A 14,601-nucleotide genomic window follows, 5' to 3' on the forward strand; every position below is an offset into this window, starting at 1 on the left:
TCATTTCCCCCAAATGTAAAAAAAAAAAAAAGTCTAGTTAAACGAAACTTACAAGAGTATGAGTAAGAGAAACCTTTATTTGAGCTTCAAGAAGGCCATTGTCTAAAGGAACAAACAGAAGCACAAAGCCAATTCTTGTACACTCTTACAGTATATACACACATCCCCTCATTTACCAGTTGCAGGTGAATTTAGAACTGGACATGATCGATTACAAATAATTTCAGAATAGGACGACACACCTTTGGGCACTTAAATAAATAAGAACATACAGTAGATATGGGAAAAGCAAATGAAATATATAATTTAGAGGAAAAAACACTCTAATATGAATAGTTCAACAGGGATCATTGTCATCAACTGTACTCTGCTACAACCAAACGGTACATTCTGTACTGAGGTTCTTTAAGGTCCTGTGGTGTTCACCAGTCTGTGCGGATTAAAAATGAGAGACATAGACACAAGAAATTAAATCAATATTTTTCATCCCAATTAACCATGATCTGTGTCCAGGTCATCTGCCTTAGATCCTTAACTTTGATACCAAATATGACTCTGATGTATAGAACTACTACAGAAGTCATCTGCCTTCAGTCGAGTACAACAAGCCCTTGATGAGACCTCAAATATTTGTGAATCACAGTTTTAAATGAATGGAGAAAGTTTATTTTCATCAAGTTTGACTGTGAAGTGCTTTACCTGAAATACCGGAAAATGATAGTCAAAAGGACATTTGAAACTTCATGAGATAAAAATCAAAATAGGGCGAAACAATAATTTGTGTCATCTTCACATTGACAATAAGAGGGATAGAAAAAAATGAAATACAAGGCCTCCAAAAGGCCTGTGCTCAGTTGCACAGCTATATATATACATGATACGAGAGTCTAAAATGTCGGCCGAGGTATCTAGTGGTCCAGCGATTTGCCCTCCAGCACCATCTGGATCTCTTTGGCGTCCAGAGTTTCGTATCTCAGCAGGGCATCGGCGAGCGTCTTGTGCTCCTTGTTGTAAGTCTTCAGGATGTTTCTAGCGCGATCGTACGAGTCCTGGAAATAAGCGGAATTTAGTTTGATCCTAAACCTATGAAGTAAAACATGTTACACATTGATGTATGTTAATGTATATGCAAAATTAAAGACAGATGGGAGTGTTGTGGCAAGCTCACCTTCAGTAGAACTCTGACTTCCTGCTCGATGGCAGCTTGTGTCTCGGGACTCTGCTTGGTTACATCGCCGTAGGTCATGACGCCGAGCTACAACAGAAAATGACATCCTCTGGTTAAACGGACAGTAGACCTTCTCGTGCATTAGTCACTTGCAATTGCATTAAAGTGTTTTTTAAGGGGCAAGGAGTAAGACTGAGCTTTTCATTGTGTCAGGTGTAATAATATGTCATAGTAATGGTCCCGGGAAATGCAGGTTCTGATTTCAACTAAACAATACACCAGTGTCTCACTCTGGGGTTGGAATGGGACACAGGATTTCCCTCTTTGGTTTGAGAGTGAGAAATTTGTTACTGCAGTGTTCGGTTATAATAAAAACAACTTTAAGTGACTCAGTTAGAAACTGAACATTTACACTTAGTTTTGTTCAAAAGCTGTAAATTAAGATCTAGTGGCCCAAAGTGAATCTGCTTCCATAAATTTCAAGCGAGAGCAGTAAAAGTCCTGTGAGAGGACCCTAGGTGAGAGGGTCCGTCTTCTATGCGAGTGGAAAGGACCAAAATTTTGAGTGATCAACTACAAAAAATATTTTTTTTACCTTGTCACTCATGCCGAACCTGGTCACCATCATTTTTGCTATTTTGGTTGCACCATCAAAGTCACTGGAGGCTCCTAAAATAAACGAGAAGAAGAACACTGAAATGAATACCGTATTTGAAAACAATCAAAGCATGTAGTATCTTCATTAATATTATGAAACATTCATTAAAATATTTGATTAGAGGAATAGCATTACTTTTAAACAGAAGCACAATTGCTTGCTTAATTTATCTTGTTGCAGGTACCACAACAGGACTGTCACAGACAAATTAACTAAATAATGTCCTCTTAATTTCGCACCGGTTGTAATGTAGTCATCTCCAAAGATGAGCTCCTCTGCCACTCTGCCGCCCATACTGACGTCCATCTGAGCCAGCAGCTGGGCCCTAGTTTCACTCCAGCGGTCGTTCTCTGGGAGCATGGAGACCTGGAGGACAGAAACATGGAGAATGACTGGTTTGTTTAAGATCCTTAAAAAAATTTTTTTAAAGGACAACTGGATAAGTAGGGAAGTGACAGAAAGATGCTCACATGGCCGAGAGTTGGTCCCCGGGGCATGATTGTGGCCTTGTTGATGGGCATTGCGTCTTTGGTGAAATAGGCCACGATGGCATGGCCGGACTCGTGGTAGGCAGTGATGGTCTTGTTCTTCTTGTCGATTTCAACACTCTTCCTCTCAGGGCCTGGCATGAAAAGGACACAATAAAAAGGGTTAAAATATTTTAAATGCTTTTTACTTTTCATGTTCTCACTCATTAACATTCCTCCCATCTCTTATCTAGAGTGCGACTCGGTAATCTGTGTCATGTGACGGTGATTTTGAGGGGCTGCAGAGCAGATCTGAACACCGGCGTGTACTAACCCATGAGGATCTTGTCCTTTGCAAACTCCAGGTCCTTCATTGTGACCATCTCTTTCTCGTCCACGGCCGCCTTCAGGGCCGCCTGGTTGACCAGGTTCTCGAGCTCCGCACCCGAGAATCCCACTGTGCCCCGGGCAATGATTTCCGCCTCCACGGCTAAAAGAACACACACACACAACAGCTTTCTTTATAAGAGGTGACCAGCAATCAGAAGACAATAGTGTCCTTTAAAAAGTTTTTCAGTTGCTGAGTTTGGACTTACCAGTGTCCACTTTAATCTTGGAGAGGTACCAGTTGAGAATTTCCGTGCGTCCTTTCACATCGGGGCGAGGTACGGTCACCTGCATGTCGAACCTCCCCGGCCGAACCAGAGCGCTGAGAAGTAGAACAGAAGTTGCAGTAATTAAATGTCAACTTTTAAAAAAAATGAATGCCAGTGAGACCACCGGGATGCAGATTTTTTTTTGTCCTAAACTTTACGTTTTTAAATGTAAATGTTTAATGTTTGACATTAATTTCTAATACTAAATTAGTTCCTGTAACTGATGCCAAAGGGGCCAATTCATACTATCATGTGTTTGTTTTTTCCATGTGCATGAATAGACAGATTCAGACAGTGACATACTGAAACTAGGACGAGGCTGAAAGGTTTAAACAGGCCGAGGATCGATTGAAGGACAAAGTTTACAAAGAGAGAGGCAAGAGAACGGCAATAGTTTTTCATTTATTAACTATATGTACATCTCTTTATTTTTTTTAAAACTGAAACATACTTATCCAGAGCCTCAGCAAAGTTTGTAGCACCAATAACGATGACTCCTTCATTTGGTTTGAACCTGGAAAATAGCAGAACATTGACATAAGGGAATGAAAGTTCTCAACAGCAACATTTTATTTACGCTCTGATGTGTAAAATATTAATACAATAAAACGGACCCGTCCATTTCAGCCAGCAGCTGGTTAATGGTTTGTCTGGAGTACGGATGCATAGGCGACTCGATCCTCTTCCCTCCAACACTGTCCAGCTCGTCGATGAAGATGACGCAGGGAGCGTTCGCTTTTGCTTCCTCTGCAAAACCACAAAAACGAAAAAAAAGAAAAAGAGAGAATGTACTTGTGAGGCCACATCCCTTAACAGGTTTGCTAACAAGTTTCTCACATCCAGCAAAAAACCCACTGAAGAGGTTCCTGATGCGGCCCGCGCCCACACCCACAAACATCTCGTCAAACTCGGATCCGGAGGCGTAGTAGAAAGGCACGTCGGCCTCTCCGGAAACGGCTCGCGCCAGCAGAGTCTTTCCCGTGCCTGGTGGACCGACGAGGAGGATCCCTGAGAGGAGAACGGAGGGGGAAAACAAATCAAAATCAAATTGACCAAAAGATTATTTGCCCAAATGGAAGGATGGACGGAATTTAAAATCAGAGGAAAACGGGAACACGTGAATAAAGTTTCGTCGTAATACCTTTCGGCAGCTTTCCACCCAGAACGGTAAACTTCTGCGGGTTCTTGAGGAACTCGACGACCTCTTGCAATTCGTTCTTCGCCTCCTCCACTCCCTTGACGTGCTCAAATGTCACATTCTTCATCTGGACAGGGTCGACCGCTGAGTCCAGACCAGTTGTGGTGCGGAACCTCACTGTGAAATCCCACAGAAGAGCTTCATTAGTACAGTTAGACCATTTCTTTATACATTATACAGCTGTCGGCTGCATCATGCCTAATGCAGCAAAACATTTAAATACGATGATCCAAATGTGTGCTGCTTTTCCACATTCTTCCAACTATTGGAATAGTTCCAGCACATGGGAATGAAAAAATACACATTTGATATAGATATGTCAGTAGCCAGTCACACTCTATATGCACACCATATAAGACATAAAAAGTCCTTAACCTGTTAGTGAGCCAACTGAAAACATACCGCAATCGAATATCTAATCCGCAAGAAGACGCCAACCTTATTGTTTAATGCTTGGGAGCATCGGCCATAATTTACAGTATGCATGTAGGGTTGTGGGGGTTGATTTGCAACCGTGAGGAAAGAATCAAAAACTGAAACAAACCAGCATTAGAAAAGGAGCCTTTACCCGAGAAAAACGGGGTTCTGGAAAGGCCATAGATCCCGATGATTAGGAGGGCCAACAGGATCAGCCTGGTTCTCCTCAGCGCCTCTGTCAAACCAGGGCAGAGGAAAAAAATTAGCTATGAGACACGATAAGATAAGATACCAGCAAATGCTTTGCTTGTATCAGGTTTATTTTCTTTCAAAACAGATAACTGTGGAGCCTTGTTGCCAAGTGAGCGAGCCACATGCCTTGTGTTCGCTGAGTAAAAGCCTGGGACCTCATGAACCCCTCGGTGAAACCCGTCTTGAAAGCCTCCTGCTGGTTCTCTGGGAGGCTCTTTTGTTTCACCAGTTGGTCCAGCGTCTGTGCCTCGGCCGCCTTTTCCCTCAGGAGAAACCCCTGTGAGGGGAAAACACAGGAAGATAAACTTCACACACTGGGGGAAAAACAATTAATGTACGTTAATCAGAGAGCTAGAATTGTGCAGTGACATGCCGACCTTCATAAAGGATGGTGTGTAGCCCTCAGACTCCACTGAACCGTCATCACTAGTCACGGTTCGTCTGGATCTCGATCTAAATGTCTTGAAACCTCGACTCTGCACCAACACTGAAACATTAACCACAGAGCCCTTAACACACACAGAACTTAGACACAACAGATTCAATATTCATATTCAATTTCTTACCAGGCAAAAATTGTAGCTGGGAGCAGACCTCTTTTAGAGGACTGTGGTATTGTCTGTGGAATATGGGAGAGCCGAACACCTCCAACCTTCTGTGGGAAAACCCTGAGAGACAAACGAAAAGCATAAAAGTTAATTTTTCCGTAACGAAACATTGCAAACTAATTTCATTCACTAGCAATAATATTCTCTCTGGCTACGACAGCTTTACGCTAAGCTCATCACCATGCTTGTTGTGGAAGAAGCTGTTGGCGGACACGTGACTCGTCCTCCATGCCGACGGGACGGCGAGAGGTTCTTGTGGTCCTGGTGTGGGCAGTAGCCGGCTGACCAGCTCGTCCAGCTGGCTCGCCCTGATCTCCGAGAGGCCAAGATCCCTCAGACTCACAGCGGGCTATGAAGAAAAAGAGAAAACCAATGTAGGTTATCTACACCTCTATTAACAGGGTAATAACCCATGAGAGGATACGTGGCATTCGGAGACTCTTTCAGTTACTTTTGTCAGACACAAAATATGGATCTGTCCCTTCAAAAATCTGTGTGTGTGTGAGACCAAAGTCATGGTCGATTGTGTACTAATGCATCCATCCACGGTGTCGAAAAAACTCACCTCTTTGAGAAAGGAGCCGTGATCCGAAGCGAAGTCTTTGTGCAGGGTCTGGACTGAAGCGGTGGCCGAGTTCTTCAGGGAGTTGAGGGCATTGATGAGCTGGCTGAGGGGCACTATCATCTGGCGGACACATCAGAACCAGAGGAGGGTGAGGGAACAGGCGTCCAACGTGTTGTGCGAGGTATTGCATGTAGGGAAATTTTTTTTATATATTTCTTCTCTATTGGATTTCAAGTGCAGGACTGTTATGTCAATGTTGATCAGTCTGACTCGACACTGCTCCCCGTACGTCAGAAGTATGACAGTTATGTAAACTCGGCTCTTCGGAGCTTAGGTTGGTTAGTACCCTTCAATTCACCTTAATCCGGCCTGTGGTCGGATTTATCCTTTTGCTGGAGTCCAGATCGAAACCGCGCGTTTGGGCGAATGCCCGCGTTGGAATCGATCACCGACACGGCGTGATGTAATTGCGAACGCAAGGCTAGCCGTGTCTCGTACATGCTAACGTTAGCCTAGCCGGATTGTCATTGACCGTAAGAGGGTTTAATGACAAAAGCGACGTCGGAGGCACAAGAGGCTCCGATTGCTATACGTCACCAACAACACTGACATTAAGTGAAATACACAAATACACACGAGTTGTCCGGTTAGCAACATGTCAACATTGGCTAGCTAATTCAAAAACAGCTAATATCCGGTGGGTTTACTGTACCTGCTGTGGCTGAAACGATGTCGACAGCGAGAACATTTTCACCAAGTGATAGTCGACCGAACACAAACGTAGGAGGGGTGCTCGTATGAGGACAGACCCTCTATGGTCGCAACATGAATGAAGGAGTCCTCCCGGCGGCGTTGTCCTCTTCTGTTTCCCCCTGTTGTACAACTTTCGGGCCGCTTAGCTAACAGGCAGCAAATGGATTCTGATTCTGCGACGTCCGAGGTCAAACGGACTACAAAATGACGTCAGAGGGCGTCACGTCGCGTGTCGTTACATGACCCGTGGAATCCACACCAAAATCTGGTCAAATAAATTCTCAAACTTTATTTGAATAATATATATAAATATAAATATAAATATACATTTAAATTTAAATATATTTTATTCATATTTCAGCTAAGTTACTTTCGAGAGGGAATGTTCGGCTGTTACTACATCTCAACGGCATTTCGTGCCCCTTGCTGCCTGATCAAAAATAAAATGTTAAAAATAAAAGTCTCCTTCAGAAAGCTGTATAAGTTCGTGTATTCATATCAATGTAATGTCACTGTTAAATCTCCAGACGAAAACAAACGGTCAACTCGCCACAGCACACGTTAAGGGGGCGCGTCGTCCTTTTGCGTACAGGCACGCGGATTTGAAAGGTCGGAGGACCCCGCGGAAGAACGGCGGACATTTTCAAATTTTCAAAACAAACCCGGCTGGTTGTTGTTGTTCTTCTTCTTCTACCATGCGAAGTGTCCACTTGGCACTTGCAGCTGTTACAGACCACGGGCAAATCTTCATTTGAAACCAGCTTTATTCACCATGGACGCGGGCGAGAAGCACGACGACGGCGGCAGAAGTGAGAAAACGGCGGAAGTTCCCAAAGCGCCGTCCATCGAGGATTTCGCCGTTTTGAAGCCCGTCAGCCGCGGCGCCTTCGGCAAAGTCTACCTCGCCCGGAAGAAGTGCAACGCGCGCTTATACGCCATCAAGGTGAGTTTATTCCGTCGTGAACAACACCCAAGCACCTAACGGACACACTCGGCTAAGGTAAAATACCGGTTTTTAAAATCCTCCAGGTGATGAAGAAAGCAAACATGGTCGACAAGAACATGACGGGGCAGATGAAGGCAGAGAGAGACGCCCTGGCTCTGAGCAAAAGCCCCTTCGTGGTTCACCTGTTCTACTCCCTCCAGACAGCCACCAAAATCTACCTGGTAACAGCCCCACAACACATGGCAGCAACACACATTAAACAGTAAAGCAACTTTTTTTGTGAAGTTTTTGTACATTCAAATCCGTGACTTCCTGTTGCTCGCAGGTAATGGAGTACCTCATCGGCGGCGATGTCAAGTCTCTGCTTCACATCTACGGCTATTTCGACCAGGACATGGCCGTGAAGTACATTTCAGAGGTCGCTCTGGCTTTGGACTACCTTCACCGGCACGGCATAATCCACAGGTGCCGTATGATCCTACGCTTTGGATGTCATTAAATGTGCACAGCACGTGGCGACGAATGCTTCGCTGACGGTTGTCTGCAATTTCTGCCTCGTAGGGACGTGAAGCCGGACAACATGCTCATCACCAACGAAGGTCACATCAAGCTGACGGACTTCGGTCTCTCGAAAGTCAAGCTTGACCGAGGTAGGGACGTCCCGGCGGTTCGAAGATACAGTACGACGATCCCCGCTCGTTTTGAAAGTTAAAATATCCAATTTTTGTATTTCAATATCAGAGCTGAGTCTTATGGATATCCTCAACACCCCGTCCTTTGCTAAACCGAAGAAAGACTATTTCCGCACGCCGGGTCAGATCCTCTCCTTGATCAGCTCCCTCGGATTTGTAAGTACGGTTATCTCTCCTTTTTTTTTTTTCATGAAGTGATTGCAAAAGTTCCATGCATTGTTTTGTTTGTGTAGGAAAAATGACTCCTCCTTTATTTTTATTCAAACACAGAACACGCCCACAGAGGAAGGCAGGCGCCACTGCAGCGCGTCTGCGTTGTCCTCCCCCCTGTCCTGTGGCCGGATAAATAAACAGAAGAACAACTCTCTCGGCTCTCCCCTGATGAAGACGAGAGATCAGCCGTACTCTCCGGCTCACTACTCTTTGAAATTGGGTGTGTCATCATAGTAGCGCTATCTTACGTTTTTTCTCCCCATTTCATTTCCATTTGTTAAGACTGATATTCGTTTGCATTGTTTAATTCGTTCATTAAAAAAAGCGGTGTGTCTGATCATATTTTTTTCCCAACGTATTTGCGCTGTCTCCACTAGGACACAACAACTGTGTGTTCAGTCCTCACAACCTGACGAGGAATCTGACCCCCACGCTGCTGAAGACCAGGAAGAGGTTTGAGACGATGAGCGCGGGCGACACCACCGACACCGAAGGTGCCATCAGTCCGCTGTGGGAGTGCGAGGAGGTCGGTGATCTCTGACCTTTAACTATAAAATAACCTATAATGTCATTAAATATTAAATATTCAAAAAGTCATGCTTTCTTTTTCTAATTCTATGTTTTTCTTGACATTTTACCTCTTGTGTGTAAAATGTCTATAGTGCCAACTGGTGTTTTCTTTATTTCTTCTTCAGAAAGAAAATGAACACGCTAAAGAACATAAGGGACGGCAGCCCAAACAGGACTTTGTGCCCAGCAAAAATCTGCTCACTAGGTCAAATCTAGACCGACTTGCACAAAAGAGGCCTCACACCAACAAACTGGAGTCTGGTTGTGGTTCCACAGCTCCGGATGATATTTGTCCTTTGGGGACAGACGACAAGTGTCAAACTGCTGCGGTTCCCTCGTCGGTGAAGAGATCGTTTTCAGACGTAGAGATGAGCCCGGAGGCGGTGGAGATCCAGGCCAAAAAGAGCAACGCGGACTACAGAAGATGCTGCGAGATTCCCAAAGAGACCACTGGCCTGACGGGGACATTCTGCACCATCCAGATAGGCGACTTCCTGGCCTCCACTGTGGAGGGGACCGGGTCGGCTGACGACCGGGGACCAAAGCGCTCCAGTCCCATCACCGTGACCAAAACCCTGTTTTGTGAAGCGGAAGAGCCAGCGGAGGACGCGTGTGACGATGACGGCGCCAAAGACCTGTCACGTTCGAGTTTCACGTCGCCATTCCTGGCGAACGGCGACGTCTGCAGGAGCTTGAGCCTGGACTCCGACGGGTCCATGAACGAGACGTCCCTCACCATGGAGAGCCAGTCATCGCGTTTGTGTCGAGGGGAAAACCAAGACTCATCCATCAACGAATCGATGCCACGTACTCCCTCTGCTGCCGCCGCTACGGAAACGCCCAAACACCGGCCCGCCGGCCAGAGAGGTGACTCCCACTGTTCCTCTCTCAACCAGCTTTCCGACCTGGCCGGCCGCACGGCACAATCCCCCTGCTTCCTCAAGCCGAGGAACGTTGTGATGTTCCGCAGCTACTGCAGCTCCATCAACCGCTCCAACATGTCGGGGGTGTCCCGACTCAGCTTCGGCTCGGTGGAGGCCATGGACGTGTCCACGCCGGCGTCGCGTGGCGTCGCTACGCCGGTGCAGAACAGAGGCGACTCCGGCGGCTCCTCTCTCTGTCGGGTAGGGTTGAAGTTCACTGTCCTCGGCTCGACTGGGAAAGAAATCAGCTGTTCAGTTATTTGCTTTTAGCTGTCACTTGATAGTTACATCAATAATCCCAATAGATATTTTTTACTCTTGTGCGCTAGAGTTATCATCTTGCACTCACAAGATCACATTAGAAGTCTCAAAGTGGGAATTGAGAGGAGAGGATTGAAAAAAATCCTCTTTCAGGACATTGAGGATGCTCTTTAGCAAACAAGTACAATAGACTGAGACTTGTACTACCTTTTAAAAAAGCTTGAAATGTGTTTTATGGTTTGTCTTCAATAGTTTTTGAGCACGTATTAATTAAAACTGAGTGAAATTGAAAATCTCACAAAATATTTACAGAAAGGCGTTTGTTCTGTATGTGTCCAATAGTTGAAATGTTGTTTTTTTGAATAATTAATTTGTCACCTGAGCAAAAATCTGTGACACACATTTTTATAATCAATTAATTGTTTAAGTTATATTCTAAGTAAAAATATGAAAAAAATTCCAGCTTTTTGAATTTGCTCTTCAATGACAAGAAATTACATATGGTAATTTGGACTTTAGGATTTCTGATCAGTGTCTTTCCACTATTTTCCGACATTTTACAGAATTATGGTTAAACACTGAATTAGTAAAATAATCATCAGATTAACCGATAATAAAAATAATAAGTCATTTGGTCATTTTTTCTCTATCTCTCATTTCAGACGCCCCTGCCCACGTCCACCTCCCACACCCCCTTCAGGACCCCGAAGAGCGTCCGCAGGGGCGCGCTGCCCGTTGAGGGGGCGCCCATTTTAGGAACCCCGGACTATTTGGCCCCGGAGCTTCTTCTGGGGAAACCACACGGTAAGAGTGGGAAAGAAAAGCTCTCTAGTTCAACAAACACACGGCCGGTCTGACAGTTGGATGTTTGAGATTGTGGCCCCCTTGTGACAAAGCGTTCTCTTTTAGTTTCAGGAAGTGGTCAGTGTGGTAAGTTTGTCGTGACATGGCTGCTGCTTTTTGCGAGCATGTTTGCCCAGCCTGCTAATGCCCTACAGGAAACGAGCTGATTTCCCTGTTTTTACCCCCCATCCCATGCCCGCTGTTTCTGTTTCTACCCTTTGTTTTGGTGAACAAACTCTGGGGCCTGATTGGAGGGAGAAGGGGACGGCATTTAAAAAAAAAACAAAAAAAAAGTGTGAACACAATAAGTCTCCTATCATTGAGCTCACACCGCTGTTGGGGAATCGGATTTTCTGAGGCTGACCTGCTTTTAACTGGTTGGGTTTTTGCTGCTCAGTGAGCTGTGGCACTGGATTTTATTCATCTAATAATCATAATAACCTGTTGTTTTAACGTGCTCTTATTCACTGCGATGTTGACATGCAGAGGGCAGTGTTCACTAGTATTGCGGCACGATTGCTGGTTCTGAGTTCACGCCCCGTCACATGAATGATCCTGTTTGGCAGCTTTTATTCATCTGCTACCAAGTATTTGTTTTTTTCTTCACTTGTTTATAGGTCTTTATAATAACTAATTGTTAGTGCTCGGATAGAGCTGCAACAGTTAATGGCTCAGTTATCGACAGCTAAATTAATCGCCAGCTATTTTTTTTAATAGATAAACTGCTTCAAGTAGTTTTTTATGAAAAAAAAAAAAGTCAGAATTCTCTCATTTCAGCTTCTCTGTAACAGTAAACTAAATATCTTTGGTGTGTGGACAAAACAAAGCTCATCTCGGTGGTTTGGGAAACTCGATCAACATTTTTCACCTATTTCATAACATTTCATGGACCAAACAACTAATCGACAGATGAATCGATAATGAAAATAATCGTTAGTTGCAGCTAGTTATTGAAAAGCGATATTCTTGAAAAAATCTTTTATTTTCGTGGGATTATAAAGACAGGTAGGCCCATCTCAGGTTCCATCTAGACTTCCTTTGTTTATAAATGTGTCCCACCGAATCCACGTGTGAATGAAATGTGAGGAATTTCAAAATCTCGACTCGCTCCTTGATCCATAAACTAACCTAGTCCCTGCTTCTGCCACGGCGGTGCACTTTAGTGAGCCATTTAGTGAACACGCTAATAATAACTGGAAGTTACGGGGGGGTGTGGCGTGTTGACCCCCAGCGGCCTCACGAGACGTGACTTTTCCTCTGCCTCCTCACGCAGACTGCCGGGTGGACTGGTGGGCGCTGGGCGTGTGCCTGTTCGAGTTCCTCACGGGCGTGCCGCCCTTCAACGACGAGACGCCGCAGCTGGTTTTCCAGAATATTCTCAACAGAGGTGGGGTTTGGTCTCTTTATCATTTACATCACCCAACCACAAGGCGATTCATTTAGTCTGGAGGTTGAAAAGGAATTAAAAATGTTAATAATGACACCCTTTTTTTTTTTGTCAGACATCCCGTGGCCCGAGGGAGAGGAGGAGCTGTCTGAGAATTCAAGAAATGCCATTGAAATCCTCCTGACAATGGACATGACGAAACGGGCAGGTCTCAAGGGTGAGGACAACTCTTCCTTTAAATAAATCGGATTATTTGATTTTACAACTGATTGAGAGCGAGCTCCCTAACATGCAGGACAGAAGTGGCCTATTTTAATGTACTCAATTATGACTGAAAGGGAAATTCAGTCCGGTTGCTGTACATTAGTAATATTCTTTGTATCCCTTATTTAACCATGAAGGTCTCATTGAGATCAAATATATCTTCTGCCAGGGGAGTCCTCCTGGTCAATATGGCTGCAACCAACGATTCATTTCATCATTGATTAATCTGTTGATTATTTTCTCGATTAATCGATCAGTTGTTTCGTCCATAAAATTGTGAAAAATGCAGATCGTGTTTCCCTAAACCCCAAGATGATGTTTTGGTTCGTCCACACACCAAAGATATTCAGTTTACTGTCACTGAGGAGCAAACAAACCAGAAAATATTCAAATGTAAGAAGCTAAAATCAGAGAATTTTGCCTTTTTTCCCCATAAAAACGACCCGAACCGATTAATCGATCATCAAAATAGTTGCCGATTAATTTAGTAGTCGATTACTAATCGATTTAACTGTGTCAGCTCTACTGGTCAAGATGGGCAGCAATCAAATAAAAAAAGTTCCATATTTTAATAACAAGCTGGAACAGAAACATAATTAAAAACAGCAAACAGACAGAAACATAAAGGGATAACAATAAGAAAATGAATTCAATATCATGTGAAAAGCAGTGACATAACTATGAATTCTATATTCGATGAACATGCCAACTAAGAGAGGGTAAAGATTCCAGGTGTAGCCTCATTCCAAGCCTGCGGGGCATGAAAGCAAAAGGCAGATTGCCCGGAATTTTCTCTTGATGAGAATTCAAACGAGATTTTGTCTCTCATCAACATCCACCCACAGAACTCCAGCGCCATCCCCTGTTTGGCGGCCTGGACTGGGACAACCTGTCCAACCAGCCCATGCCCTTCATCCCTCAGCCCGAGGACGAGACGGACACCTCGTACTTCGAGGCCAGAAACAACGCGCAGCACATCAACGTGTCCGGCTTCAGCTTATAGTTCTATAGGTGAAACAAATCGGATCCGTCGTACAAATAAATACACAAGGTGGATTCTGGGCTGATATTCTTTAAAAGAAAGATTTCACGTACGTGCAATCACTGGTCATGAGAATCAGGTAAAAGCTGAATCTGTTGGTCTATGAGTAGTAGAAAGAGAATTTCTTTCAAGTGTTATCATATTATGTTCAGTAGTTCTGGCTCTTAAAAGTAGATTAGGTTCTTCCGTTATTTGCTACCGATAAAGCAAATTGGTTTCTGTGTTGTTCTGGCGTTGTTTTGATTAAACATAAAATAATTTGCATTGTATGTAAACTCATGTTAATGTGGCAAACTCTACCTGGTGGTGAATCTAACTTTCCATGCCGATATTTTTTTTGTTCTTTTCGTCTTTGTAACGTTCCCCCCGCTGTAAGAAAAACATCTTAATATATTCATGAATAGTTTATTTTATTTGTAAATCTTGTTTATAGCATTTACTTCCGTTTTAAGACCCGAGTGTGTCCTTTGTACCCTGCTGCTTTTATGTCACTTGTAATTTTGACGTGACATCATCGTCCACTGTCCATTTTCAACACTACTGGTTTTTCTTTTTTAAAATAAGTTCACTAGGCGCCTCGCAACTTCTTGAAATTTTTATCTTGTTCACTCTTAGAAAAAAGGAAAATACAAATAAAATCTGTTTGTAACATGATGTACTTTGTGCTTTCGCTTGTTTAGTTACTAAACAAAATCAAATATTGAAAATCATGCATGTT

The 14,601-nt window shown here is 44.0% G+C and overlaps 2 protein-coding genes across 4 annotated transcripts; one reads left to right on the plus strand and one right to left on the minus strand.

Annotated features, from left to right (window-relative positions):
• Positions 1 to 59: 59 nt before the first annotated feature.
• LOC118290908 (ATP-dependent zinc metalloprotease YME1L1) lies at positions 60 to 6,944 on the minus strand. Of its 2 annotated transcripts, none has more exons than XM_035618659.2 (18): positions 6,702 to 6,944; positions 5,990 to 6,109; positions 5,605 to 5,773; positions 5,383 to 5,484; positions 5,194 to 5,303; positions 4,943 to 5,093; positions 4,692 to 4,799; positions 4,091 to 4,264; positions 3,805 to 3,957; positions 3,564 to 3,696; positions 3,401 to 3,463; positions 2,890 to 3,002; positions 2,628 to 2,783; positions 2,297 to 2,448; positions 2,066 to 2,192; positions 1,764 to 1,837; positions 1,169 to 1,255; positions 60 to 1,049 (listed from the first exon to the last, which is right to left on the minus strand). In XM_035618659.2, the coding sequence occupies exons 1-18, from the start codon at positions 6,735 to 6,737 to the stop codon at positions 909 to 911; spliced, it is 2,169 nt and encodes a 722-aa protein (XP_035474552.1). In that variant the 5' UTR covers positions 6,738 to 6,944; the 3' UTR covers positions 60 to 908. The 2 variants fall into 2 exon arrangements, with proteins under 2 accessions (XP_035474552.1, XP_035474553.1); XM_035618660.2 differs by having other exon boundaries at positions 4,716 to 4,799; positions 6,702 to 6,943.
• A 402-nt stretch (positions 6,945 to 7,346) lies between these two features.
• Positions 7,347 to 14,537, plus strand: mastl (microtubule associated serine/threonine kinase-like). Of its 2 annotated transcripts, XM_035618654.2 has the most exons (13): positions 7,347 to 7,685; positions 7,772 to 7,909; positions 8,014 to 8,153; positions 8,250 to 8,338; positions 8,430 to 8,536; positions 8,651 to 8,813; positions 8,971 to 9,119; positions 9,289 to 10,287; positions 11,010 to 11,151; positions 11,257 to 11,277; positions 12,464 to 12,577; positions 12,693 to 12,794; positions 13,687 to 14,537. In XM_035618654.2, exons 1-13 carry the CDS (start codon positions 7,515 to 7,517, stop codon positions 13,842 to 13,844), a joined length of 2,493 nt encoding a protein of 830 aa, XP_035474547.1. In that variant the 5' UTR covers positions 7,347 to 7,514; the 3' UTR covers positions 13,845 to 14,537. The 2 variants fall into 2 exon arrangements, with proteins under 2 accessions (XP_035474547.1, XP_035474549.1); XM_035618656.2 differs by lacking the exon at positions 11,257 to 11,277 and having other exon boundaries at positions 7,348 to 7,685.
• Positions 14,538 to 14,601: the final 64 nt, after the last annotated feature.

This window comes from Scophthalmus maximus, chromosome 21 (genome assembly GCF_022379125.1).
Source record: "Scophthalmus maximus strain ysfricsl-2021 chromosome 21, ASM2237912v1, whole genome shotgun sequence".
In the NCBI taxonomy this organism is placed as follows: Eukaryota; Metazoa; Chordata; class Actinopteri; order Pleuronectiformes; family Scophthalmidae; genus Scophthalmus; species Scophthalmus maximus.

Coding starts and splice junctions, on each gene's coding strand:
- LOC118290908 (XM_035618659.2), bottom strand. CDS start 6,737: ATGTTCTCGCTGTCGACATCGTTTCAGCCACAGCAG. Junction 5,485..5,604: donor CTTCTTCCACAACAAGCATG/GTGATGAGCTTA, acceptor TTTGTCTCTCAG/GGTTTTCCCACAGAAGGTTG. Junction 1,838..2,065: donor AGATGACTACATTACAACCG/GTGCGAAATTAA, acceptor CGTTTATTTTAG/GAGCCTCCAGTGACTTTGAT.
- mastl (XM_035618654.2), top strand. CDS start 7,515: ATGGACGCGGGCGAGAAGCACGACGACGGCGGCAGAAGTGAGAAAACG. Junction 8,814..8,970: donor TCACTACTCTTTGAAATTGG/GTGTGTCATCAT, acceptor TGTCTCCACTAG/GACACAACAACTGTGTGTTC. Junction 12,795..13,686: donor GAAACGGGCAGGTCTCAAGG/GTGAGGACAACT, acceptor ATCCACCCACAG/AACTCCAGCGCCATCCCCTG.